The sequence below is a fragment of the Colletotrichum costaricense genome, assembly GCF_030867565.1.
Source record: "Colletotrichum costaricense strain IMI 309622 chromosome Unknown Scaffold_21.1, whole genome shotgun sequence".
In the NCBI taxonomy this organism is placed as follows: domain Eukaryota; kingdom Fungi; phylum Ascomycota; class Sordariomycetes; order Glomerellales; family Glomerellaceae; genus Colletotrichum; species Colletotrichum costaricense.
The window spans coordinates 617,692-641,149 of NW_026848250.1; the positions used below are offsets into that span (position 1 = coordinate 617,692).

At 50.7% G+C, this 23,458-nt stretch overlaps 7 protein-coding genes across 7 annotated transcripts; 2 read left to right on the top strand and 5 right to left on the bottom strand.

The window, feature by feature from the left end:
- Positions 1 to 165: 165 nt before the first annotated feature.
- CCOS01_14728 (uncharacterized protein) lies at positions 166 to 1,564 on the bottom strand (the record flags this gene model as incomplete). The annotated part of the gene is made up of 3 exons (XM_060462871.1): positions 166 to 582; positions 653 to 856; positions 917 to 1,564. 3 exons carry the CDS (start codon positions 1,562 to 1,564, stop codon positions 166 to 168), a joined length of 1,269 nt encoding a protein of 422 aa, XP_060306702.1.
- An 857-nt stretch (positions 1,565 to 2,421) lies between these two features.
- Positions 2,422 to 4,230, bottom strand: CCOS01_14729 (uncharacterized protein; the record flags this gene model as incomplete). The annotated part of the gene is made up of 6 exons (XM_060462872.1): positions 2,422 to 2,716; positions 2,775 to 3,064; positions 3,143 to 3,695; positions 3,755 to 3,862; positions 3,927 to 3,973; positions 4,030 to 4,230. The coding sequence occupies 6 exons, from the start codon at positions 4,228 to 4,230 to the stop codon at positions 2,422 to 2,424; spliced, it is 1,494 nt and encodes a 497-aa protein (XP_060306703.1).
- Positions 4,231 to 5,293: 1,063 nt separating this feature from the next.
- Positions 5,294 to 7,790, bottom strand: CCOS01_14730 (aconitate hydratase 1; the record flags this gene model as incomplete). The annotated part of the gene is made up of 2 exons (XM_060462873.1): positions 5,294 to 7,597; positions 7,656 to 7,790. 2 exons carry the CDS (start codon positions 7,788 to 7,790, stop codon positions 5,294 to 5,296), a joined length of 2,439 nt encoding a protein of 812 aa, XP_060306704.1.
- Positions 7,791 to 8,181: 391 nt separating this feature from the next.
- On the bottom strand, positions 8,182 to 11,079 carry CCOS01_14731 (fungal specific transcription factor domain-containing protein; the record flags this gene model as incomplete). The annotated part of the gene is made up of 4 exons (XM_060462874.1): positions 8,182 to 9,227; positions 9,621 to 9,960; positions 10,043 to 10,607; positions 10,883 to 11,079. 4 exons carry the CDS (start codon positions 11,077 to 11,079, stop codon positions 8,182 to 8,184), a joined length of 2,148 nt encoding a protein of 715 aa, XP_060306705.1.
- A 2,988-nt stretch (positions 11,080 to 14,067) lies between these two features.
- CCOS01_14732 (uncharacterized protein) lies at positions 14,068 to 14,697 on the top strand (the record flags this gene model as incomplete). Its single annotated transcript, XM_060462875.1, has 1 exon — positions 14,068 to 14,697. One exon carries the CDS (start codon positions 14,068 to 14,070, stop codon positions 14,695 to 14,697), a length of 630 nt encoding a protein of 209 aa, XP_060306706.1.
- Positions 14,698 to 14,878: 181 nt separating this feature from the next.
- CCOS01_14733 (uncharacterized protein) lies at positions 14,879 to 15,690 on the bottom strand (the record flags this gene model as incomplete). Its single annotated transcript, XM_060462876.1, has 3 exons — positions 14,879 to 15,154; positions 15,215 to 15,547; positions 15,643 to 15,690. 3 exons carry the CDS (start codon positions 15,688 to 15,690, stop codon positions 14,879 to 14,881), a joined length of 657 nt encoding a protein of 218 aa, XP_060306707.1.
- Positions 15,691 to 18,067: 2,377 nt separating this feature from the next.
- On the top strand, positions 18,068 to 22,927 carry CCOS01_14734 (ABC transporter; the record flags this gene model as incomplete). Its single annotated transcript, XM_060462877.1, has 1 exon — positions 18,068 to 22,927. The coding sequence occupies one exon, from the start codon at positions 18,068 to 18,070 to the stop codon at positions 22,925 to 22,927; it is 4,860 nt and encodes a 1,619-aa protein (XP_060306708.1).
- Between the last annotated feature and the right edge of the window lie 531 nt (positions 22,928 to 23,458).

The following is a 23,458-nucleotide window of genomic DNA, read 5'->3' on the forward strand; positions in this document are numbered from 1 at the left end:
GAGTATGTTGTTTGTTGATAGCTCCTTCAATTGAATTGTTCACTTGCTCTTGTCACTGCCAGTTTCAAACCTCTAGTCCACTGTCAAAAGGCTTCCAGTTCTTAAGCACCCGTGAAGGGACAAAACGACCTCAATAGAGGCGATGCGATAAGATCAATACCATCACTATTCTGCAGCTAGACGACGTCTCATGTCCTCCAACGCATCTCTGATGTTTCTGTCGAGGTCAAAATTCCACAACTCCTCTGCCTGCGAAAAGATTTCCTCGCGTAGCTTATCAAAGTCTTTCCCATGCTCCGTCCGGAGATCGTACAGTTCGCCAGCCCTTCGACTCTCCCGAATAAGCCATTGACCTCTTTCCCGACGACTAGCATCGAATGCAGCAAACGCAGCCTCAATCGCTGTACTATCTCGAACCTGTTGGTCTGCCAACAGCGATGCCATGACTGCTGCGTCTTCAACGCTAATTCCCGCTCCAGCACCTTGATGCGGGGTGGATGCGTGTGCTGCGTCTCCAAGAAGGCATATACGGCCCTTCGCAAATGTAGGGACCGAGCCATCACCTAGATCGAATAGAGCCCACTAAATAGGTCGTTAACTCGATATCTGAAGGTACAAATGAGGACTGGGCGCGAGTTCATCGCAGACATACCCTATCCAGAACTTTCAAAAGCTGTATCGCCTTCTGCATTCGCGGACTAAAAGCTTTGAGATCTTTGATGCAGTCATCTACTGTAGCAGGAAGTGTGAATTGGGTCTCGCTCGGCCACTCCTCGGTGGTCGAGGTGTGAGCGACCAAATTTAGCATTTTCCCATGAGCCACCGGGTAGGTGACTATGTGTGCATCGTTGCAGACCTAATCCATTGTTAGGTAACATTTCCACGATAGACTGTCATGATCAAGAATGAAACTTACCCACAGCCCGGAGGTTCTTGCTCTGTCTGGGCCCAAGATCTGTACGGCTTGACTCATCGGTATCAAACCGCGGTAGGTGTACTTATGGGTGTAGGTGCACTTCGTAGCCGCATGATCGTGGCCTATGACGATGCCTCTTGTGTGCGATTTGATCCCATCGCATCCGATTATTCCATCAGCCTCAGCGGCTGATCCGTCTCGGAAGATCATTCGAAGTCGTTTGCCCGTTTCTTCTGGCCCTTCAATGCTTTCCAGTTCCTTACTATAATGTATCGTGTCATCGGGAACATGTTTGAGCAAGTGTGTTAAGAACTGGCCTCGGTGACAACCCCTAAGTCCTGTAGTAGAATTTCCAAGTGTGAAAAGAACAGTGTCCTCGTTTGCTTCATCCGTACCGTCAAACACCTCCCAACGGAAGAGAGGCTCGGCCACACTTTCGAGGGCTTCGAGAATTACCGGATCACAAGTTATCATTGCCCTGAGAGCATTTGGCGAAACTCCCAAGCCGACTCCAAGCTCAGTATAGGCATGGGCCTTCTCGTAGATGATGCAGGGTACGTTGCGTTTAGCGAGCGAAATGGCGAGGATTATTCCAGCTATGCCTCCCCCAATGATGGCGATTTCGAATGGTTTCTTTTCTCCTCCCATGATGATGTGATTTTTTGGAAGGAATATGGGAGACTACGAACTGGGATCGAAAAGAGGAGATGAGTCAATTTGACATGAATCTACATGAGTGGTTGAAGCATTATTAAGGTTCAAACGGATGTCACACGGACTTCAAGTAAAATGTCCCCGAGGTAAGTCACGCATCTGTCGGCCCTAACTTCGCCAATTCGGTTATATCTCACTCCTCAAATTTATCATAGATCATCGTCTTTGGCTGTGAGGAGTATAAGGTGCGTACCTTATTCTTTAGTCGAATTGTTTCAAGGGAGACATACTCATACAGTCATGCAGAGCTGGAGGTATCGTGCTCCAAACGTAGCTTCAATAGTAAGATGGTCTCTCAACCTATGATAAGGCAATAACCGTCAAGATCACGATTATCAGTGCTTGGACATAAGAATTTTGACATTTCTTACTTGCGTATCTACTTATATCCCATCAAATAGCAGACCGGGTCATCCTCTTTCGGCATTGCTGATGCAGTCACGAAATCTGTGGCAGTGCAGAGCTAAAGTTCTTCACCTCTCTTTAAGGTTCCCTACCCCCTGTTGGTAGCGTGGGATCGTGCTCTCATTAGAACTTTGCTGAAACTTACCGAGTTGGACTTTCGATGACCACTCCATCGATGAGTTAGTTGGATGAGCACTGGTTATGCTGCATTTCTTTGATGGCAAATGAGAATTATGACCATATACTAATGCTAAATTTCAACGTCAACTTCATCATTACCGCGCTGCTTTGAAGATTAAAATAATGGTGCAAATCTTTCGTCTTTCCCATTTTTCTCATCCAGTTTCCAGGATTTCACCGAAATCTTTGCCAAATGCCATCATCAATTACAATGTGTACAGTGTTGTGTCTCTACCTTCTCTCTTGAGGCTTTTGTTGGCCCTGGTAAGCATAATTTTCATGATCACGCATGTGACAATACTCAAGGCCGACGATGCCATCATGAGCAAGTTGGCCATAACATATCGAGGCCCATCATTCGATGGAAAGAAGTAGGGGCTCCAGATATTGCCTAATTGGCTGAGCAGGTTGATGATGGCTGTTGCACACGCCCTCTTCTCTGGAGTTTGGTTCAGCGTGGAGCTAGCCCACGAGAAGACCATGGCATTGGAAGAAAAGCATCTGGATTATTGTATCAGCTAAAGTTTACTTCCTTGACCACCGGATATGCTCAACTCACCCGCAGATGTAAAGGAATGCAGCAAAATAACGAGCGACTATGTTGACCGTGGAGACCGAAATGATGAACCCAACGCATGCAACGCCCTGTGGCACGGAGATGTGGAAGCCGCGCTCTTTACGTCGATCGGAAGACCAGGCAGTCGTGAATGCGACGACAGTGGCAAGAAGGTACGGCGGCGCCGTCAGAATGAGGGTCAAGGTGTTGCTACCAAGCTTAAAGCCCTTGACGATCGTGGGAAAGAAATTGTTGAAGCCATAGGCTGAATGATTCGCGGTCAGCATTACCACCTGTTTTACTGCTGTGTCAGTGTACCGTTCGGCATCTCTGTGCGTAATATTTTCTCTGTAAATTTCAGCGTGACTCACGAATACCCAAGTACGGGGGTCTTTGATGGCAAGTTTCAGCCCGTTCCAGACACTCGAGTCTGCCTCTGGCAAAGAAACCCGATCTCTTCGAATACGCTCAACCGCGACTCTTTGCTCAGCATCTGTGAGCAACCACTTGGCAACACCCGACCTCTGTCCGGGGAAGTCAGGAAGCAGCGCGAAACCTAGAAGCGCTGCGGTGAAACTTCCAGCTCCTTCGATGATGAACAGCCACTGCCAACCAGCGATGCCCCTTGCGCCCTCGAGGCTCGAGAGCACGCCAGCAGCAATAAGTCCAGAGAATGCCGTGGCAAGGAGGACGCCAGAGTATAAGACGGCAGTGCGCAATGCTAGCTCTTTGCGTGGATACCAGCATGATAGAAGATACATGGCTCCGGGGAAGAACGGGGCTTCCGCGATGCCAAGAAAGAATCGTATAACAAGAAGGTGGGTGTAATTGCCAGCTCCAGCCGTGGCAGCTGAGACGATAGACCACAATGATGTACAAGCAGGGATGTATATGCCGGGTCGTGTTCGAGTTATGAGCATGTTACTTGATGAATGTCAGTACTTCAGCGTGGATGGGCAGAATTTCAAGCACGTCTCTCTTACCTGGGAAGCTGCATCAACATATAGCCTATGTTCAGGATGGAAACAGCAACGTTGAATTGATTTCCAGTCAGATTGAGATCCTTCTCAAATGAGCTCAATCGGGCTTGACTGTGACCAGTTACTATTAAAGACTGACCAATATTGCACGAGTTGAAGGTTATAAGAATCTTACGCAATGTTGTTTCGATCAAGATAGTTGAAAAGATACAAGAGCCAAACCTAGAAGCTGTTAACCATTGTACTGGATCTCGAGCTGCTGTTTTCGGACGACTGACCATAGGGACGAGTGTGTAGTCGAGTTTCCTCACCAAACTTTTCTCGTGAGCAATGAATTCCTCTTCGGCCATGCTGAAGTTGACATCAGTGACATCTTTATCAAGGGAAATATCTTGCTCTTGAAAGGCTTGTAAATCGTCGATATGATCAGAGCTGGCTTGCATTGTGTCACCCTTTTCCCTGGATTTATCAACAGCCATTGTTGTTGGTATTGAAGCTTGTGAATAGGAAAGGGAAGGCTAAAACGATCAATCAGAATTCTTGCAGATGAAACATTTATCCAATATCTCTTACTGCAAGAACAAGAGAAGGCATGCCAGTGGAAATAACGCGGCATGGTGCTTGGTGACGAGGGGTCTTAAGTTATGTCTTTCTGAACATCAGCATTACTTTTCAGACACACACCAAAGGGAGACACAAATGTCAGTCTGTTCTGATCGTCGAGCGACAAGACGGAAACCCCAGAATTACCCCGCATACCCCCAATCTAACCCCAGGTTCTTACCCGCTAGTAGAGTATCCGTACAAAGGTCTACCTGAAGCTATGAGGATTACACGCCCAGCCTATCCTTCTACTTCATACAAGCATCCAGCCAATAGGTGGCCACGGAATCGAAAGATTCAGGTGTCTGCCATGCCAGTGTAGATAGAGAAGTCAAGGAGTTCGATAGTGGGCTTCCCCGTACCTGTCTCGGGTTATTCCAGCCACTGCTAAGGCTGGTAAAGGTCATCTCGGAACTATTTCAACCCTTCACTCCCTTGCCTAGTGGAGTAGTCCGTGTCTCAGCGGAACAGTCCGTCACATGGAGAAGTCCAATCTCATTGCCCGGACTACTCCTTGAGAATGCAAATTGATATTCGCCATCATGAAGTTGCGAAAAAGTCCCCCATAGACCACCGGTCTCGCGAGCTTGGCTTGACAACATGAATCGTGAACATCCATCCCGTTCCATTTCAACATCTCGCCGCATATAACGGGTTCCATAACGCTGAGGGTATGTTAAGGCGGGACATCATCGCCTCATAATTTGCTCCACTTACACACTCCGCACAACAATCTCTCGTTCAATAGTACCTTATCATGGCTACGACATCCGTAAGGAGTTCAAGAATTATCATAGTGATGACAACAGCACACGTCCGAGCCTATGTAAAGGTTACTTTGTTATTATGATATCAGGCAGAACGCTATGCAGAACAGAATTTGGCATTTTATCATATGATCCCTCTAGGGTCTCGGGGCCTAACGCCGACGAGGTATCATCATGCTTCGCCACGAAGTGCAACGCGCTTGATGTGGTTAAGCGCACTCCCCGCCCGCAACCATTCAATCTGGTTGATTTCGAAACTGTGATTCAACTTGGTCGTCCACCTGGAACCTTGTAGGGTGACGACCTCCATGGTTACCTGTTTATCGGGCCGCAAATCAGCATCTTCGACGTCTGCAAGCGTGATTTGGTCCCCTTTCTGTATTTTGCCGTAGTCTGCGGGATCACTGAACGTGAGCGGTAACATGCCCTGCTTCTTCAAGTTCGTCTCGTGAATTCTGGCAAAGCTCTTGGCAATGACGGCAACACCACCCAGATATCGCGGCTCCAGTGCAGCATGTTCTCGCGAGCTTCCTTCGCCGTAATTATCATCTCCGATGATGCACCACCTGATGCCAGCGCTCTTCATGCTTCTCGCAGCTTGAGGCACGGGTTTGATTTGGCCATCGACCGGATCCATGGCTTTGCCAACCATGTTCAATGAGCTGGGGTCGCCTAAGAAGTCGTTGGTGGCTCCGAGGAGCATGTTGTTGCTGATATTCTCCAGATGGCCCCGGTACTTATACCAAGGACCAGCGGGCGAGATATGATCTGTCGTACATTTTCCACGCACCTTGATCAGGATGTTCATGTCACGCGCTTTGCCGGCTTGCCATCCGTCAAATGGTGTAAGGAGTTGGAGTCTATTGCTGGAAGGGAGGATGTTGACTTTAAAGTCTGTTGTGTCCGATAGTACAGGAGGTTGAAAACGGTCGGCGCCTGGAGAGAAGGCCATCGGGAGCTCGGCAGCTTGAGGGGGCGTGAAACGGAACTTCTTGGGAGCACCATGAGGACCAGGTATGGGGATGTCATCAGTCATGGGGTTGAACGTGAGATTGCCAGCGAAGGCAAATGCTGCGGCAAGCTCAGGTGATGTGACAAAAGAATGAGTGGCCGGATTGCTGTCATGGCGACCTGTGAAGTTGCGGTTGAAGCTGGAAATGACCGAGTTCCTCTCGGCGTTCTTCACATCGACGTCTTCCCGATCCCATTGTCCGACACATGGGCCACAGGAATTACTCAAAACAACTGCTCCAGCTTGTCTGAGCGTATCGAGAATCCCTTCCTCCTCTGCCGTAGCACGGATTTGCTCACTTCCTGGGCTGACCAGGAACCGAGTCTTTGTCTTCTCTAGCCCAGCTTCCTTGGCTTGAACGACGAGATGGCGAACCTTTTCTAGATCTTCGTACGAGCTATTGGTGCAACTCCCGACAAGACTGCAAGAGATGTCTGACGGCCATGAGCTCTCGCTGACGTGTCGTTTGAATTGAGATAGTGGGTGTGCTAGATCTGGGGTGAAGGGGCCATTAATGTGAGGCTCAAGGGAAGACAGGTCTATCTCGATTATTTCGTCGTAATAGCGGTCGCAGCCCTCGTCTCCAACAAGAAGTGGCTGTTTGAAAATATCGGCATAGTTGGCGATATTCTTCCGATTCGTGGCTGATAGGTATCGTGACATGGCTTCAGAGTAAGGGAACACGCAAGTCGTTGACCCAATTTCGGCAGACATGTTGCAGACGGTTGCCATTGCCGTAGCTCCCAGCGTTTCGGTGCCTGGACCAAAGAACTCAATGACCTTGCCTTTACCTCCAGAAACAGTGAGGATACCTGCAAGCTTGCAGATTATGTCCTTTGACGAGCTCCATCCCTGGAGTTTGCCGGTCAGGCGCACGCCGCAGACCTTTGGACAGACGAGCTCCCACGGCATACCAGACATTGCATCGACAGCATCAGCTCCACCGACACCGATGCCTAGCATGCCCATTCCTCCGGCATTCGGTGTGTGCGAGTCCGTGCCAATCATCAGGCCGCCTGGAAATGCGTAGTTCTCGAAGATGGTTGTGTGTATGATCCCCGCTCCTGGCTTCCAGTACCCGATTCCGTATTTCCTCGTCGCACTGCCGAGAAAGGCGTACACCTCTTCGTGGTCGCTAGCGGCACGGGCGAGATCCTCCTTGTCACCTTTCTCGGCAACGATCAGGTGGTCACTGTGTACGGATGTCGGAACTTTGACGCGTGGAAGACCAGCGCTAATGAACTGAAGCAAGGCCATTGTTGCTGTGGCATCGTGACATGCTACTCGGTCGGGTCGCAGGCGCAATATTGTCTTGCCTCGATGTATTTCGTCGAGCGACCACCCATCGTTGCCGGGGACTAGGTGGCTGTATAGGATCTTTTCGGAGAGAGTCAGGGGTCGTTTATTGGACTTTCGCAGGTCATGAAGGGCTTGTAGTCGCGATCCATAATCCAATGGGTTGTACTAGGTCACGGTCAGACTTAGTGCTTTGGTTTTGACAGGAATTATGCAAAAGACTTACCGGCTCCAAAGGACTTAACGGAACTTGTACAGATGCAGCTGGAGTTGCAAAATGTCTTCTCCATGCGGCGTAAGAGGATTGTTTGAATGAGGAGCTCCCTTTCGACCTAGTTGCCTTCAATAGCGCTAACGACATGACTGCGGTTTCTATGCCTCAGTGCCAGTCCAGAGACCTTCCAAGGGCACGGCATCTTTTTCATTCTCCTTCCACTCGTACTGCGATACCAAAACCGTGCTGGTCATTGCGATGCCATGAACAATTCGTAGCAGCTCCTGCTTCAAGTCCGGACAGTCGAAAGGCCTGGGTAACTCCGTTTAGAGCTCCGAAATTGGGGCATACACGGAGTAGTCCGGGAGCTGAGCAAGATCCAAAAACGGATTACTCCGCCTAACACCAAATGCGAGCCCAACCCCCGGAGCCATCCGTATGGATCACTCTCGTGGCCCAATTGATAGCGCATTCAAGCAGCTGGATCCTTCCAAGTCCTGGGAAATCCCAAGACGGCGCTGACGAGTGCCTACCTGCGTCATCGATATCCCGGGTTCGGGAAGTTCGCTATGTCGTAGGGATCGCTAATGCTAGTCAAAGGAAAGCTCCAGCTGAACTCAGACTTGTCGAAATCGGCAAGAAAAGTCTCAATTTCCGGAACATAGTCGTTCGTTGTTGAATGGAATGGAGGGGCGGGATAGACTCCCTGCCAATGTACCGGGTCGTGGGCATTCGGTAGCTCCATCGAGGCTCCCGCCATCTGGTGCCAGGGTGCATCTGCGCCGTTGAGCGCTATGTGGGAAAGGTCAGACTGCTGCCCAGTTGCGTCATAGACAGGTGCTCCTTCTGAGTTCTCAATCGCAGTCTCTCCGTCTTCCGCGCTGAGAGGCATGAAGAGTCTGGGGTTCTTTGATGGCATATTGCCGGTGTAAAGTTTGCGGACTGTGAGGTCGACAATAGCCCCGAAACTTCTCTGTCCCCTTTTGACAGACGGCCACCATTCCCCACCAACTGCCAAGAGACCTGAACAAGCGCGCAGACTTTTGGAAAGGTCGGCCGTGGACGCGCTTTGACGGATGATGGGGCACGTCCAGAAAGAATAGATCAGCGTCGCCCCGGCCGCGAAAATGTTTTGGACCGTTCGCCATCCATGATGAAGCCCTTGCATATCGTGCAACATTTGGTAGTCCTGCAGAATGGACGAAGCATTGTTGAAGCAGATCTGGAGAGACTCGGGAGGAGGGTTTCGAATGACCTGTGAAGGCTGGTACAGCATCACCATCGTGGTGTGATACTTGATCTTCAGCTTCAGCTTCCAGATGCGACGCTGTCGGTTGTCAACACCGGGGAAATCAAAAGATTCTTCAGACACCTCTCGCCACCAATTCACGAGCTCTTGTTTGATTCTTCCTTGTTGGTCAGTCGGGTTTCGAGGCATTGGAAACCAGGAGGAGTCGCCGGGCAGATGGTAAAGTTGTTGTTTGACGTCGGAAATCAGTCTATCAAGTTCGAACTGGTGTCGTGCATATCTCAGGACAGCCTCCGAGAAGGAGGATGGAATCGTGTTGAGGCTGTTCGTATTGCCTGTGCGTGATAATTGGGGTTCAGGCATCATGATATCGAATGTTTCGTCGCGGAAGCCAAGGGGCCGGCCTTGAATAGATGATATGGATCTATCATTGTTAGTAAATCATAAAAATAAAGCACTACTCGAAACTTGCCTGTCCAAAGAGTATATGGTGAAGAAAGTCAACCTCTTAATTTGCTGATTCTCAAATTCACTACTTGGCTGGATGGCTGCAGGTGGTTCCCTATGAATCCCTAGTTCCACGCAATGCGCCAATGCAATATGGATGAGCGTGAAAAGATTGACCTCTGCAGGGGTCAACATGCTGTGTATAATCAGAGTTACCAAAGCTTGAATCGACGACAGAGATATCTGCGAGAAACAATCCTTCGAGAAATGTAGAGCGGCACGGTAGAACCTTTCGGGAGGAAACTCGTAGATCCGCGACCTGATCTTCATGATAGCTGCGATGTTGAACACCATGAAGAGGGTAAAAGCAACAACGGGCATAGGCACCGCTTGCATACCTTGATCGCTCGGGGTGACCTGCCATCCATTCCACCTAAACGCTTGAACGGAACTTGGCCAGCCATTTGGCAAGGGATCTTCTTCCAGCGAGCATTCAAAAGTCGCATAAAGAGCCTCAATGGCACTCAGTAGAGATGTCGCTTCTAAAACTGGGTAGTCGGGATGTATCCAACGAATGTAGGTGTGTACGAGTTTGATGGCATCTTCTTTTCTTGGAAGTTCCTGCACGTAGACGAGCGTCAGCTTTATCGTAACAAAAATGAAGTCTGCAGCCCCTTTGTATAGAGAAGAGATGCATACGAACCTGCCGTAGACACACGTGCAAGGCACGATTATATTCTTGCGAGACGTTGCTTGGGATGGTGCTGTCGTGCCATTCAGATGCTGGTCCCTGGGCTTGGACGTCATCAATCAAAGCAACCGGTGTTGAGCCCGCACTTGAGGGAGACGCCCCAATGAGATTTGTGAAAAGAACACCGGAACTCGATCCCAGATAGTGCTTTTGATCTGAATCCGAGTTGAGCGATAGCATCCCTAAATTCCTGGCGACCGAGTGCGCACGATCCGGGAACTCTTCGTCGTGGTCGTTGGATCCCGCGGCCTCCGCGGTACGCTTGAGACTGCCTGATCGTTGCGACCCCAGAACTATAGTCCCTCCCACCGGCACCGGTTGACTACATCCGCGGCCGGACCGGGGAGACGATGTCGAGATATTGTCCTCATCGTAGTCTCCACCTCCGACGACCCCCGATCCTTTCGGGTCCGGAAACGCGTCTATTTGCGGACCGCCTGCTATGTCGACGTCAGGTAGCCGCTGTTTGATTATTTCCTCTAGCCATTGAATTCTAGCACGTGCCGCGCTCGCAAAGCTATACGTGGATAAGGATCATCAGTCATGGACTCCTCTAGCCGTCTTTGAGTACCTTGCAGGGCAGATGGGACTCCAGTATGAAGCGCTCAGAATGGATCCAATGAGGGCGCAGTAGGGGCCATGGCAATTATGGCATTCACACTTACTTGCGAGGAACCAACAAACGCGAGTTCTGACTATCAACATCTAGGCAAGTTTCGCCGGCTTTTGCGCAATTCGTGCAGGCAGGGACTTCTCCGTCGCACTGAAAAGTTGAGAATGAGCAACCCGAACAGTTTGAGCCGGAGTAACGCGGCGATGGTCCCAGTCATTGTCCAGGCTAGTAAGACCAAACCCCAGCGCGGGATTTGATCTGACTGGAGCCGCAACGCGGGTCGGGGATTATGAGAGAGTCTCACCTTTATTCGCCTTGTGCGACAACGACGACAGGCGAGCCGGACCTTCTTGGGCGGATTTGCCCGTGTAGCCATCTCTGAATATGAAGTTGTCGATCTTCTCTCGTTCTTTGAAGGTTATGTCCCACGGTGTGAAGGTAAGCGACTTGGAATGAATTGGCGAGGAAATGAATGGAAAAAAGGCATAGCCCGGGGCAGCTCCCGACAATGGCAAGGCACGTAGCTACTAAACAAGCTAGCACTCACGTTAGGTACCAAGTACATTTACTGGATCCCGGGAGGGGTGTTTCTCAGGGGGCTTGTCACGTCACTTTCCGCCTTTCACCCAACCCCTGGCGGGATGTGGCTTGGGCTGCTTTTTCGGGATAGACAGACAGAATTCGCGGGAAACATACATCAGGCATACCGGGGGAGAATCACACAGAATCATACAAGGGCTTTTACAAGAGCTACAAGGAGTTCCAGCTACTGTTCGAGCCTTCATCAAGACCTTATACAGAGGAGCATACCCGGAAGCAACGATAGCTACCCTTTGCAACGGATACCTATAGGTACTGCACTTTGGACACTCGGGAAAGTCCTAAGCGAACGGTACAACGCCTATGTTTCCTTGGAAGACCTCGGTAGTATGTGGAGAAGCTGGCTTAGCGCCCAATTGGCAAACCTGGATCGGTAAGCGTACCTGTACTCCATACTTTTGCATCGGACTCTTTGTTGAATCTAATCAGGGCTGGCGGACGCTGGAGTCTGGACGCTGTCGCTCCTTCGCCAAGAGCATTCGCAATATGTTCTGCCTGACAAGACGAACCTTGTCAACCCGCCGGCGGTATTCTCGTTGAAGCTTTACGAAGAATTGTTCTTCCGTTAACAGAAGGTTTCACCGCTAGGGTCTCACTACTGCATGCTCCAAATGACGGGTGGATTCCCTGGGAGTCGGAGATCTATTAGTTCATGGTCCGTGGACCCGATACGGCCTGGAGGCTGGAGTTACCAACGATTATTCATGCTTGAATAGACTCTACCACCTCATCCCAAGATAGTCTATACTTTGTTTACAGTTTGAACTACCTTAATCTGCCGGATAACGTTCGATAGGGCACGGCAGATGGTGGAGCAAATCAGCGTGTAAAAAAATGTGCTTCGGGGCATCGGGGAGCACGCTGGCCGTAGGCCCTCCGTGCACAACACCTCCCGATCGCCTAGTCGCACGATTGATCCACCGTCATCGCACTACCGGCCCTGGTGTTGTAGGTAGACTTCTGTGATTTTGATGTTCTAGCTTCCCGCTGGGACTTGTCAGTTCGCTGCCATGCTGCCCAAGTGAGCTTTACGATCTTCCCGTCAACCTTGATGAAATCCTTCACCTAGGAACCCCTCGGCAAATTTTATTCTCGCGGAATCGCACTTGATGAATCGCCTCCCGCCTCGAAGTCGATACATCTGAGACGCAGAACGCACTGGCGATGGGCGTATAGTAGGCTACAGCATCGCGGAGCGGCTTGATTTTATTCCAAGGATGGCTGGGACGAAAATTCCCAGTGGAGAGTGGAATGAACTCAAAAGCTGCATTGTTCATTACGGGATTACCTTTGTACTCGGTCGGACGCTCGCTTGGCTTTGTTTGGCACGCGGGAGTGTGACTTAATCTGACTCGCGGTGACGGGAATGAGTGCTCCGCCGGATGTAAGTGAGCTTGATGTATCACGTCTTTAAGCAGGAACACAGGGCCAGTGGCGGCTGCACCAGGAATAAGCATTGAATGAAAAGAGGCCGGAGGTGTAATTATGCGGCTCTATGTCGATTTGAAGAGGCCTAGGCGTAGGTCAAGGCAATACCAGTAGTCATCTTCGTGTAGCGATGATGAATGAACTAGCAAGCCTTCGCTATCCATTTTTGCTGGCTAGCATGTGGGTTATTGGTTGAATTAGGGACACTGGCCTACTACTCCGTACCGTTCGTTTTCCGTAGTACGGTAGGCTATCCGTAGACCGCTGAAGCTCGATGTAGAGTTTATGTACAGCTCGGATTAGCCCCAATTCGCTCTCTACAGGCCACCCCTTGTGGCTATTCTAACGTACGTTACGGAGTAGAGCGGATGAATTGACACGCAAAGTCCAAAGCTTAGAATCCAAACCCCAGACCGTAGCGTCAGACTGGCAAGGCCAGGGAGGGGAAAAGGGGAGCATTCCACGCATCGCGTGGAATCCACGGTTTCCACGCATTCCACGGAGACGCTCTGACCAGTCTCCTTTGGAACAGGTTTGTCTTGTTACCACCTGGCACCCGTACGGGGTACTCGTTTCCCGTACGGATATTGACGGAGCAATCCGCCAGCCGGATACTTCTCACACGGATAGCTCCTTTGGAGGAACTTCCTCGATTGTTCACCTGCAGACAATTGATGATCTTGTCGCGTGAACGTGTCGAAGATGCGTGTTTGTGTCTGCTTTCTCCAACTACCGTAGTGCTGGCATAAACCATCGTCTCCGTGCTGCTGTTACCACCGCTCGGAGGAACTCGAGTGAAGATGACTGGTATATGAATGATGGCGTCGTTGGCTGGGAGAGCCCTCGTCGCCGATCAAAGCCACGAGTGCATTGCCGTTCACCAGTACTGGCAAACGTTCTCGCATTGACTGATTCCTTTGCGATGCCTCCTTCTGCTACATCGATTGAGGAGAGACAACCCGTTCTGCTCCCGCGCGGCGGATGGGATACTCATCACCATATCTTCGAACGTAGGTCTACTTGTCATGCGAAAATTTCTTTCTGGCGGCCAGATCATCAACGAAAAACCCGCTAATTCAAGCACTTTCGTCGTCGTCAAGCCGAATCTTTCCCTTACAGCCCAAACAGGCATCTAACTCCGCCGCCCGCGACGATTGCCGCGTTTGAACAATTCAAAAGAAGCTTAGGCATCACGAGATCTGTACTCACACATGGATTATCCTACGGGAATGACTGCACGTCTCTCAAGGCGTTCATCCCCCGGCTCGGAAGCCAAAAGACTCGGGCCGTTGGCGTTATCAATCCTGAAACGACGACAGACGAGGAGTTACTTGCGATGCACAGAGCGGGTGTCCGCGGCCTTCGCGTGAACCTGTATCAGTTCAAAGCTATGGAAGATGTCGAGCTACAGAAAGTTGCTCTGCGTTCGCATCTGAACAGGATTACAGACCTATCGCTCCCATGGAGCTTGACGATGACGACGACCCGCACCGAGTTCTGGACCACGCTGGAGCCCTTCGTCCGAGACGTCATAGTCTCGCAAGGCGTCATCTTGGTTACAGATCACTTTGCGTTGCTGAAGGCGACAAGTCTGCTGCCCGGTGAACATCGCGAGGACCCGACGACCCAGCCAGGATTTGACGCTGTGATGAGACTAGTGAGGGACGGCCATCTGTGGGTAAAGCTGAGCGCACCGTATCGCATCAGCGACGACAGCCCAGGATACTCGGATGTGGAGTTTCTAGTGCGCGCATTTGTCGATGCGAACAAGCACCGGGTGCTGTGGGGCAGCGATTGGCCGCATACGCCGCGAATGAAGGTCCGGACACAGGAGGCTGCCATGAGGGAGACGCCGTATCTCGAGGTAGATGATGCGGCGTGGCTCAAGAGCCTGAGGTCTTGGCTCTCAGATGAGGAGTGGAATCTGCTAATGGTTCAGAATCCAAGCCATATCTTTGGACGGTGAAGAATCTGATGAGATTGGCCGCGGTCGAACCGGGGCTCGAGAAGAAGCAACATGTCGTGAAAGTCAAACGCAAGGGAATGGTCTAGCGATCAAGCTTTTACAGTGGCAATGAGACGTTGTATAAAGCGTGAGAACTTCTGGCTGCACTGCAAGCTGCTAAATATTACCCACCCTACAACAGTCATTTATCTTTCCGGACGCTTTTGATGAGGTCTCCCATGGAAGCCCCCTTCTTCAGTTCGACAAACATCTTCTCATCAACTTCGGCCCTTTCCTGGCATAGAGCTACCACCTTCTCGACCAGAGAAACAGGAGTAACCACGACGCCGTCGGCATCGCCCACCAGAATGTCGCCGGGATTGATCCAAAGGTCTTCCTTGAATTGGAGCGGCACATTGACTCTTGAAGCCCGTGTGAAAGTGTTGGATCCGAGGATCGAAGTGCCTTGCGCAAACACCTAACCAAAGCAGTCAGGTTTTTCCATCCCCTCCTTTACTGTCAGAGGAAGAAAACTCACGGGGAATCCCATTTCGTTGTGCTCTCCAACATCTCGCATGCGACCATCAATAACCACAGCCTCCGCCCCGAGATACTTTGCTCTCGTAGACATCAGCCCGCCCCAGCAAGCCGAAGGCAAGCCCTTGGGTTGCTGGACGTACATTATGCCGCCCTCCTGATTGTGGTCGACGAAGTGCTTGTCTAGCTTGGGCGCCGCGGTATTGCTCATCTCCACCATCTCGACGGTCACTGCGGGGCCGAAGACGCGTCCTGACGCGCCCGGCGAGAACATGCGGATCCCATCAAGAAAGCCCCCCTGGGGGTATTTGAGCTTTACAAGAGCATCCCCAATCTGACCCAGATGTTATTGACTACTTTGATACAATATTGATAAGATTTGATGGCTGAAGCCGGCCGATCGACGACCTTGGCCAAAGATGCACTTACGTCACAGGAGGTGAACTTGCGAAGAGCTTCCAGAGCGCGTGGGGACATTATGGTGTTTTGTTTAAGACTAGTAATTGAATGGCTAAGGCCCAGAAGTTTCACTGACTAAATCTTGTCAATTCAAAGTTCTTCTCATGACCGATTACATATATAAGGCAAGTTCAGGGTGTATTCGAATGCCTGCCGGCGTACCGAGCGAAGCTCCGACCTTCGAGACGCGGGGTTGCGGGCCAGCACCGAAAGCTCGGACCATCATCTAGGCCATCAAGGGCGGGATTACTCCGTCTCCTGGGTTCGGTTCAAGGAGACATCCGGCCACAGATGTAGTGACGGGCAAGGAATATAGAACATCGAAGTCTTCTGGGCCAGCTTTTAGTGGCCAGACGTAGAGAAAGTCTAAGCTGGAAATGAGTTGAATGAAAAGAAACAAGATCTCACTATCAGCCAGTAGCTTGAGACCTCCGTTATTGGGGGTCACTAGTCCCGACATGAGGGGCAGTGGAGGGAGGAATGAATGAGCTGAGGGACTGACTTCACATGATTATTATCAGATTATTGTCTTACAAAGGCCGTATAATCAATTACGAATGGCGCTCCTTGGGACGACAGGCCATTGCTTTACCTTAGTAACGATGAGATAGTTTTCGGTCCTTTCGGTGAGTCTCGGTCAATCTCGGTCAGTGACATCGGTCAAGGGTAGACAAAACGTAGCCCTAGTTGATCCACAATAAGCATTGAAGAACATTTTCCACATGGCTGAGACTCCAGTATACTCACTTTGGAGTCGTTACTGTATGTTGCTTGCAAGATGATGAAGGCTTACCAACGTTTCATGCTGCTATGGCTCCTTATGTTCTTCTCCATAGGTTGGTAGATAACTAAGTTACACAATGAGGCAAAAAGCTTGCGCTCAGCGTGTGCACATACTGACCCCCACCTGATTTGAACAGATAACCTTTCGATAACATCTCGAGGAGTCTCAAGCTGGAGTCGAACGCGCTACCGTTGCGCCAGAGGGCCGATGAAGCTATACCCACATCTGAGATGAGTGTTGTGGATGCCGAGTTTTCGGTGTGGGGGCGGTTATCTCTGACACAGTACTACGTATCTCTGACACAGGTGGGAAAGTAAAACGAAGCGACCTAGCCTCGAACACTGGTGTTCGCGGGCCTGGTATTAATAGAGAAACCAGACACGGAATGCCAATGGAAGCAAAATCAGGTCGAGTACTTTGAGTATATAACGATCCCACTCTTCCACCTCCTCAAATCAAACGGGAGCGATGGCCTGAAGGCTTCCGCCTGACAGGGCAATACGTTATGCAGTGCGGAAAGAAGCACTCTTAAATCTCCTGATGTGCAGAATTTAATCGCGAAATTAGTACGTCACACTGTTGATGCAGAGAACGAAATGGTGAGCACCGATTTGGCAATGCTGTGGTCAGCTTTGTTGCAACCGTTTGATGGACTTGAGCACTGGCGATGCTAGCCACCACGTGCTAATGTAAACGGCAATGCCAATCGAAACAAAAGATCAATAATGTTGCATCAATTGCACTCGTGCCCTTGGTGAACATGCTTGTCAATGGCTCGAACAAGTAGCCATCATGGGACTGGTGAGTCGGGCGGTATGCAAAGCAAAGCGATTCCCAAAAGGGCAATTAGAGGTCGCACGAAGACCCCAATAATCCCAGGCATCCAGGAACTGTGCCTCTCTAGGGCTTGGAACTAATGCCATCATTGGCGGCATCGGTGGCTGATGGATCTGACAGTCATATGCTAACCACATTAGGCAATTGGAAGTTCATTCAGACATAGTCTAGCACTTTACAGAAGTGGTTGCTGGCCCAGCGAAGACGCGAAGATGCACGTGGAATCCTCCGCCATCCATCAACACATCGAGACCTGTCCAATGAGACCTGTCTGCCACGATTTCAGAGAGTGTCTGCCTCATCTAGCCCCTGTTGAGGTTTTCTCATATCATGTCCTTCCTGCACCAGTTTCCTGCTCTAGCCTGTGATGCGTGCAGCTCCCTGGCCAGACGAAGCCTCTTGAATGTCCCAAAAGAGCAAATGTCAGGAAGGCGTCCTCGCTTACCACCATGACCGTTGGGCAGATATATCTGTATCGCTTAGCCCTATAGCTATGCTGACATGGAGGTGCCATTCTTGGCATAAAGTTGTCCCTGACTCCTGGCTCTTTATCGATCTCTATGGCCCTTCAAATATCTTGTGACGTGCCAATGATTCCTCGGGGAATTCGTCCGACATATCCAAAGATACCATCTTCTTGTTTTCAAACATTTTGCCGGCGACTTTCTTCCATAAGTATCGCAGAAAACCACCTTACCGACTCCCACAACTATACTCCCCCTTATATCACCGCACGATCGGCAATCTGACGCCGACTTGCCGCTCAATTCTGCCATGGCGGCACCAAAGTCCGCATTATGGCGCCAAGTCGGTGTGCTCTCAACTAAAAACTTCCTCATACTCCTCGCCCGCCACCCCGTCTCAACAATCTACACCGCAATCCTTTTACCAATCATACTCACAGTGTACCTCGGCATTGGCAAGAATCTCAACAGCCCATCGAACGAGTTTGGAATTGCAGATCCTCGACCTATAAGATCACTAGCGGAAGGCCTGGCCGCTTCTGATGGCTCTCGTGACACTGTAGTTCTCGTCAATAGCGGACTATCAGGCGGCGATGTAGACCGCGTAATAGCGGCAATCTCTGCTCAGGTTTCTGCAGCCGGGAAAATTTCAACAACAATCACAAATCCTTCCGATCTTGGCTCCATTTGCCGCTCATCCTTCCGTGCGACTACTACCTGCTACGGTGCCGTCGTTTTCCATTCTTCCCCCACTGAGGGTGATGGAGGCCTTTGGAATTACACGTTGCGAGGGGATGGAGTCTTTGGGTCATCATTCAAGGTCAATAACGATGACAGTGATGTTCAAGTATATACGCTCCCTCTTCAACATGCCGTCGACTCTGCCATTGCCAGTCTGAACTCAACAAATGGTAGTTCAGCGTCTCTCGAGAACGTCCAGGAGTGGGGTTTCACCGACGAGACCGAAAACGAACGACAAGCCAGCGTCCGGAGGAAATACCAAAAGACTTTCATCGATTATCTGGCAGTCTCCTTCATCCTAGCGCTGATTGGCGTTAGCTACCATCTGCCCGGTCACGTCGCAACTGAGCGAGAAAAGGGGCTCTCTCAACTCATTGACTCAATGATGTCCACTCGCTATGACTGGGAGCCCCAGGTCATCCGCATGTTGTCAAATTTCTACTCTTTCGCCACAATCTACTTCCCAGGCTGGGTCGTAGCATCGGTCATAGCGAGGAGCATGATATGGAGAGAGACTAGCATTGGTATTGTTCTAGTCTTCTTCATCTTTGGTGGCCTGGCTCTTACTTCGCAAGCCATCCTCGGCGCGACATTCTTCAAGAAGGCTCAGCTTTCCGGTGTCATCAACTCTCTGGTCTATGTTCTTATGGGTGTTTTGGCACAGGCACTCCCCAACCCAAACACTGTCGCCGTCGCTGTCTTGAGCCTGCTATTCACCCCATGCGCCTTTGTCTTCTTTGTAAGATCCATGGCGCGATTTGAGGGCGAGGGACAACCGATGAATCTTCTCAAGACACCACCAGGAAGCAATTCTACCCTTCCAGGCATTGCAATCTGGATCTTCCTGATCCTGCAGTTCCTTTTCTACCCACTGCTTGCCGCCTACGTTGAACGTCAAATTCATGGAGTCGGCTCTGAGAGTCGTAAAATCTACAAGGGTGACGGTGTCCGGCCACAAGAAGCTATAGTCATTGACGGCTTGACCAAAGTTTATCGCCCGAGCTTTCTTCGACGGCTGTTCTCTTTCATATCTGAGCCTCGTGCTCCTACAGTGGCCATTGATCGTCTTAATCTGACGGCAAAGAGGGGCCAGATCCTAGCACTTCTCGGTGCCAATGGAAGTGGAAAGAGCACGACTCTCGATGCCATCGCTGGGATCAGCCGGTTCAACCATGGCGGTGTCTCTATAGATGCCTCTGGTGGGATTGGTATCGTGCCCCAGAAGAACGTTCTTTGGGATGAGCTCACCGTGGCCGAACACATCACGATCTTTAATCAGCTCAAGTCTCCGTGGAGCCTTGCGAGCAAGGAGGACTCCAAGCACTTGATCGACTCGATTGGCCTATTGACAAAGCGAAAGTCCCAATCACGACATCTGTCTGGCGGACAAAAGCGCAAACTCCAGCTTGGCATGATGCTGACTGGTGGAAGTGCCGTCTGTTGCATTGATGAAGTGTCTTCTGGCATTGACGCGCTCTCAAGACGGAAGATCTGGGACATCCTTCTTTCGGAACGTGGCAAAAGGACCATCATTCTGACGACGCATTTCCTCGACGAAGCCGACTTACTTGCCGATAACATTGCGATACTATCTAAGGGCAGCCTGAAGGCCGAAGGCTCGTCTGTAGCCCTGAAGAACGCTCTCGGAGACGGCTACCGTATCCATGTCCTCAATGCAAAGGATTTGAGAGCTCCTCCAGAAATACACGGCGCTACATTAGCTGTGGCATCAAATACCATCATCTACACTGCTCCCTCATCAAGCATCGCCGCCGATGTAATCCGTCACCTTGAGACTCTAAGCATTTCCTACCGCATCTCCAGTCCAAATATTGAAGATGTGTTCCTCAATGTGGCCGATGAGGTGCAAGGGGAGGGTCTTCAACCCCTTAGTCAGGGTAGAGCCCATGGGTCAGTCGACTCTGGCAAAGGCCTCACAGAAAAGTCTATTGTTAGTGGTGGACAAGACTCGTTGGGACTTCAATCTGGCCGTCAGACGGGAATCTTTGAGCAAATCCCTACTCTGATTCGCAAACGCTTCACGTTACTCAAGACCAACTGGGTTCCATACGCCATCGTATTTCTTGTTCCGATCGTTGCAGCAGCAATTATGCAGCTCCTTATCGCCGACGAGAGCCCTGCTAGCTGCGATGTGGCAGACTTTAGTCAAGCTTCTGCAGAAGGCTTCGATGACTACAGAAAGGCCTTTGACCGAGCTCTTATCGCTGCTGGTCCTTCTTCCTCTTTCTCTAGCTCATCATTTGGCGACCTTTTTGGCTTCTTGCTTCCGGGACCCAATAGCTCCACGAATACCGAACTTGCGCAAAGTGCCACCTACGCCGACCTAACGCGATACATGGAAGGCCATCGCAAGAATGTCACTCCAGGTGGGCTTTGGGTCGGCAGCCCAGACACACTCTCAACAGTTGCCTACCGAGCAGATAATGAGGGAACAGGGGCAGTCCTCTCAGCGGTCATCATGCAGAACCTGCTCAGTATCGTCAAGACAAATATCAGCATTGCGACCACATACACCCCATTTGACAGCGTCATCCCCTCTTCGACCTCATCCACAGTTCAGTTGGCCATATTTTTCAGCATCGTCTGCTCGATTATTCCGTCGTTCTTTGGACTGTATCCCAACGCTGAGAGACACAGCCACGCTCGTGGCTTGCAGTACTCCAGCGGAGTGCGGTCGCTATCTACATGGACGTCGCACCTCATCTTCGACTTCGGGGTCTTCTTTCTCCCTCTCCTGGTTGCAGCTATCATATTGGTCGTCTCCTCAGACATCTGGTACGCCCCTGGCTACCTGTTTCCAGTGTTCTTGTTGTACGGCATCGCCTCGATTCTGCTGTCTTATGTTGTTTCACTGTTCACCAACAGCCAAGTTGCGACTTTTGCTGCAATAATGGCCTACAATAGTGTCGGTTTTGCGATCTATTTGATCGCCTTTCTCTACATCGTCACCTTTTCGCCGTCCATTGTCACAGATCGCAACATTCTGATAGGACATTACACTATCTCGGCCTTCTTTCCCGTCACATCCGTCTTCCGAGCCCTTCTCATTGGTCTCAATACCTTCTCATTGGCATGTTCCGCTACCGGTCTTGGATATCCAGGCGCGACCAAGGCGTATGGAGGTCCAATCCTCTACCTCGTCCTGCAGGCGATACTGCTGTTTGGCATTCTTCTCTACCACGACAGTGGGAACAAGCTACCTGCGATATTCAAGCGCAGCAGGAACTCCAGCGACGGAGCTGAAAAAGCACACGAAGACCCAGAGATTGCCAGCGAGCTATTACGGGTCGAGTCGACTACGAACAGCGACGGGCTTCAGGTCAAACATCTGACGAAGAAGTTCGGTAGCTTCACTGCTGTTGACAATGTCTCATTCGGTGTTCGCCAGGGAGAAGTCTTCGCGCTTCTCGGTCCCAACGGTGCCGGAAAATCGACGACCATCTCACTGATCCGGGGTGATATCCAACCGAGCCGTAATGGCGGCGATGTTTTCGTCGAGCAAGTCTCCGTCACCGACCAGAGAGCACGAGCCAGGGCAAATCTCGGAGTGTGTCCACAGTTCGACGCGGTCGAGCCCATGACTGTCATTGAACATCTCCGGCATTACGCCAGGCTGCGTGGAGTTGGCGATGTTGAGGAGCAAGTTCAAGCCGTTGTGCGTGCCGTCGGCCTCGATGCCCATGCCAATGTCATGGCGCAAAACTTATCAGGGGGCAACAAGCGTAAACTCTCCCTCGGGATCTCCCTCACAGGGAACCCGTCGGTGATACTGCTTGACGAGCCATCTTCAGGCCTCGATGCTGCTGCGAAGCGCATCATGTGGCGAACACTCAGCACAATTGTGCCAGGTCGTTCTATACTTTTGACAACCCACAGCATGGAAGAGGCTGATGCACTTGCTAACCGAGCTGGCATTATCGCACAACGCATGTTAGCCATAGGTGAAGTTGAGAAGCTTCAAAGCCGCTTCGGAGACTCACTATATGTTCATCTGGTCAGCCGCACTGCTCCACACTCGAAATCGGAAGAGATGGATCGCATGCGAGACTGGGTTCTACAGCGATTTCCCTCAGCCCAAGTGGAGTCTCAAACATTTCACGGCCAGTTGCGGTTCTCAGTCACGGCATCAGATGTGCTGCAAAGATCTCAGCTGAGCCAACAGAGCAGAAGAGAGATGCAGAGTAGGGAGAACTGCCAGTTGAGTGCAATCGGTCAGCTTATCGTGATGTTGGAGGAGAACAAGGATATCTTGGGCATCGAGCATCAAAGTGTCAGTCCCACGACGTTGAACGACGTCTTCCTTTCCATCGTTGGGCAGCATAATGTGCAAGAGGAGGGTTACGGAACAACTGCTACTGAGAATGGAAAGAAGAAGATCGATTGGCGAAAGATCTTACTTGGATTTTAGCCGCCGCTCGCTATGCAATGCTATCGTTGCTGCCTTGTAAGACTAGAGATGATTTGAATGGCCCTGAGAGCTGTTGAATCTAGACTTTATAAGTCCCTTATCGTAATGTCTCCCCCACATTCGTTTCAACGTACTAGGATGGTATGATGTTGTGACCCCTCCAATCCACGGAACAATCATTCAGAGGTCGAAACACAGCGCATAGTAATATTGGATACCTGATCACTCAGGTAACTGACTACTTTCTGGCACATGGAGAAATCCCCTTGATAGGAAATGCACTTGTACAACCTTGAGGTCTACTCAAGTCAGGTTATACACAGCCTGGCCCTTTCTGCCGAGCGTCTAACTTGTGGTTGGGACTGGAGAGAAGCAAGTCAATGGTTCGAGTGGGCTACTCGAGTAAGTAGATGAAGGTATCAATAGATAGACTTCTCTTCATCGGGAATGGAGACTGTCGCAGTCCTACTGGTATTACCTCAACCATTGTAGTGAATGGCGTCCTCGTCAATCACCACTTCCTCATATGCA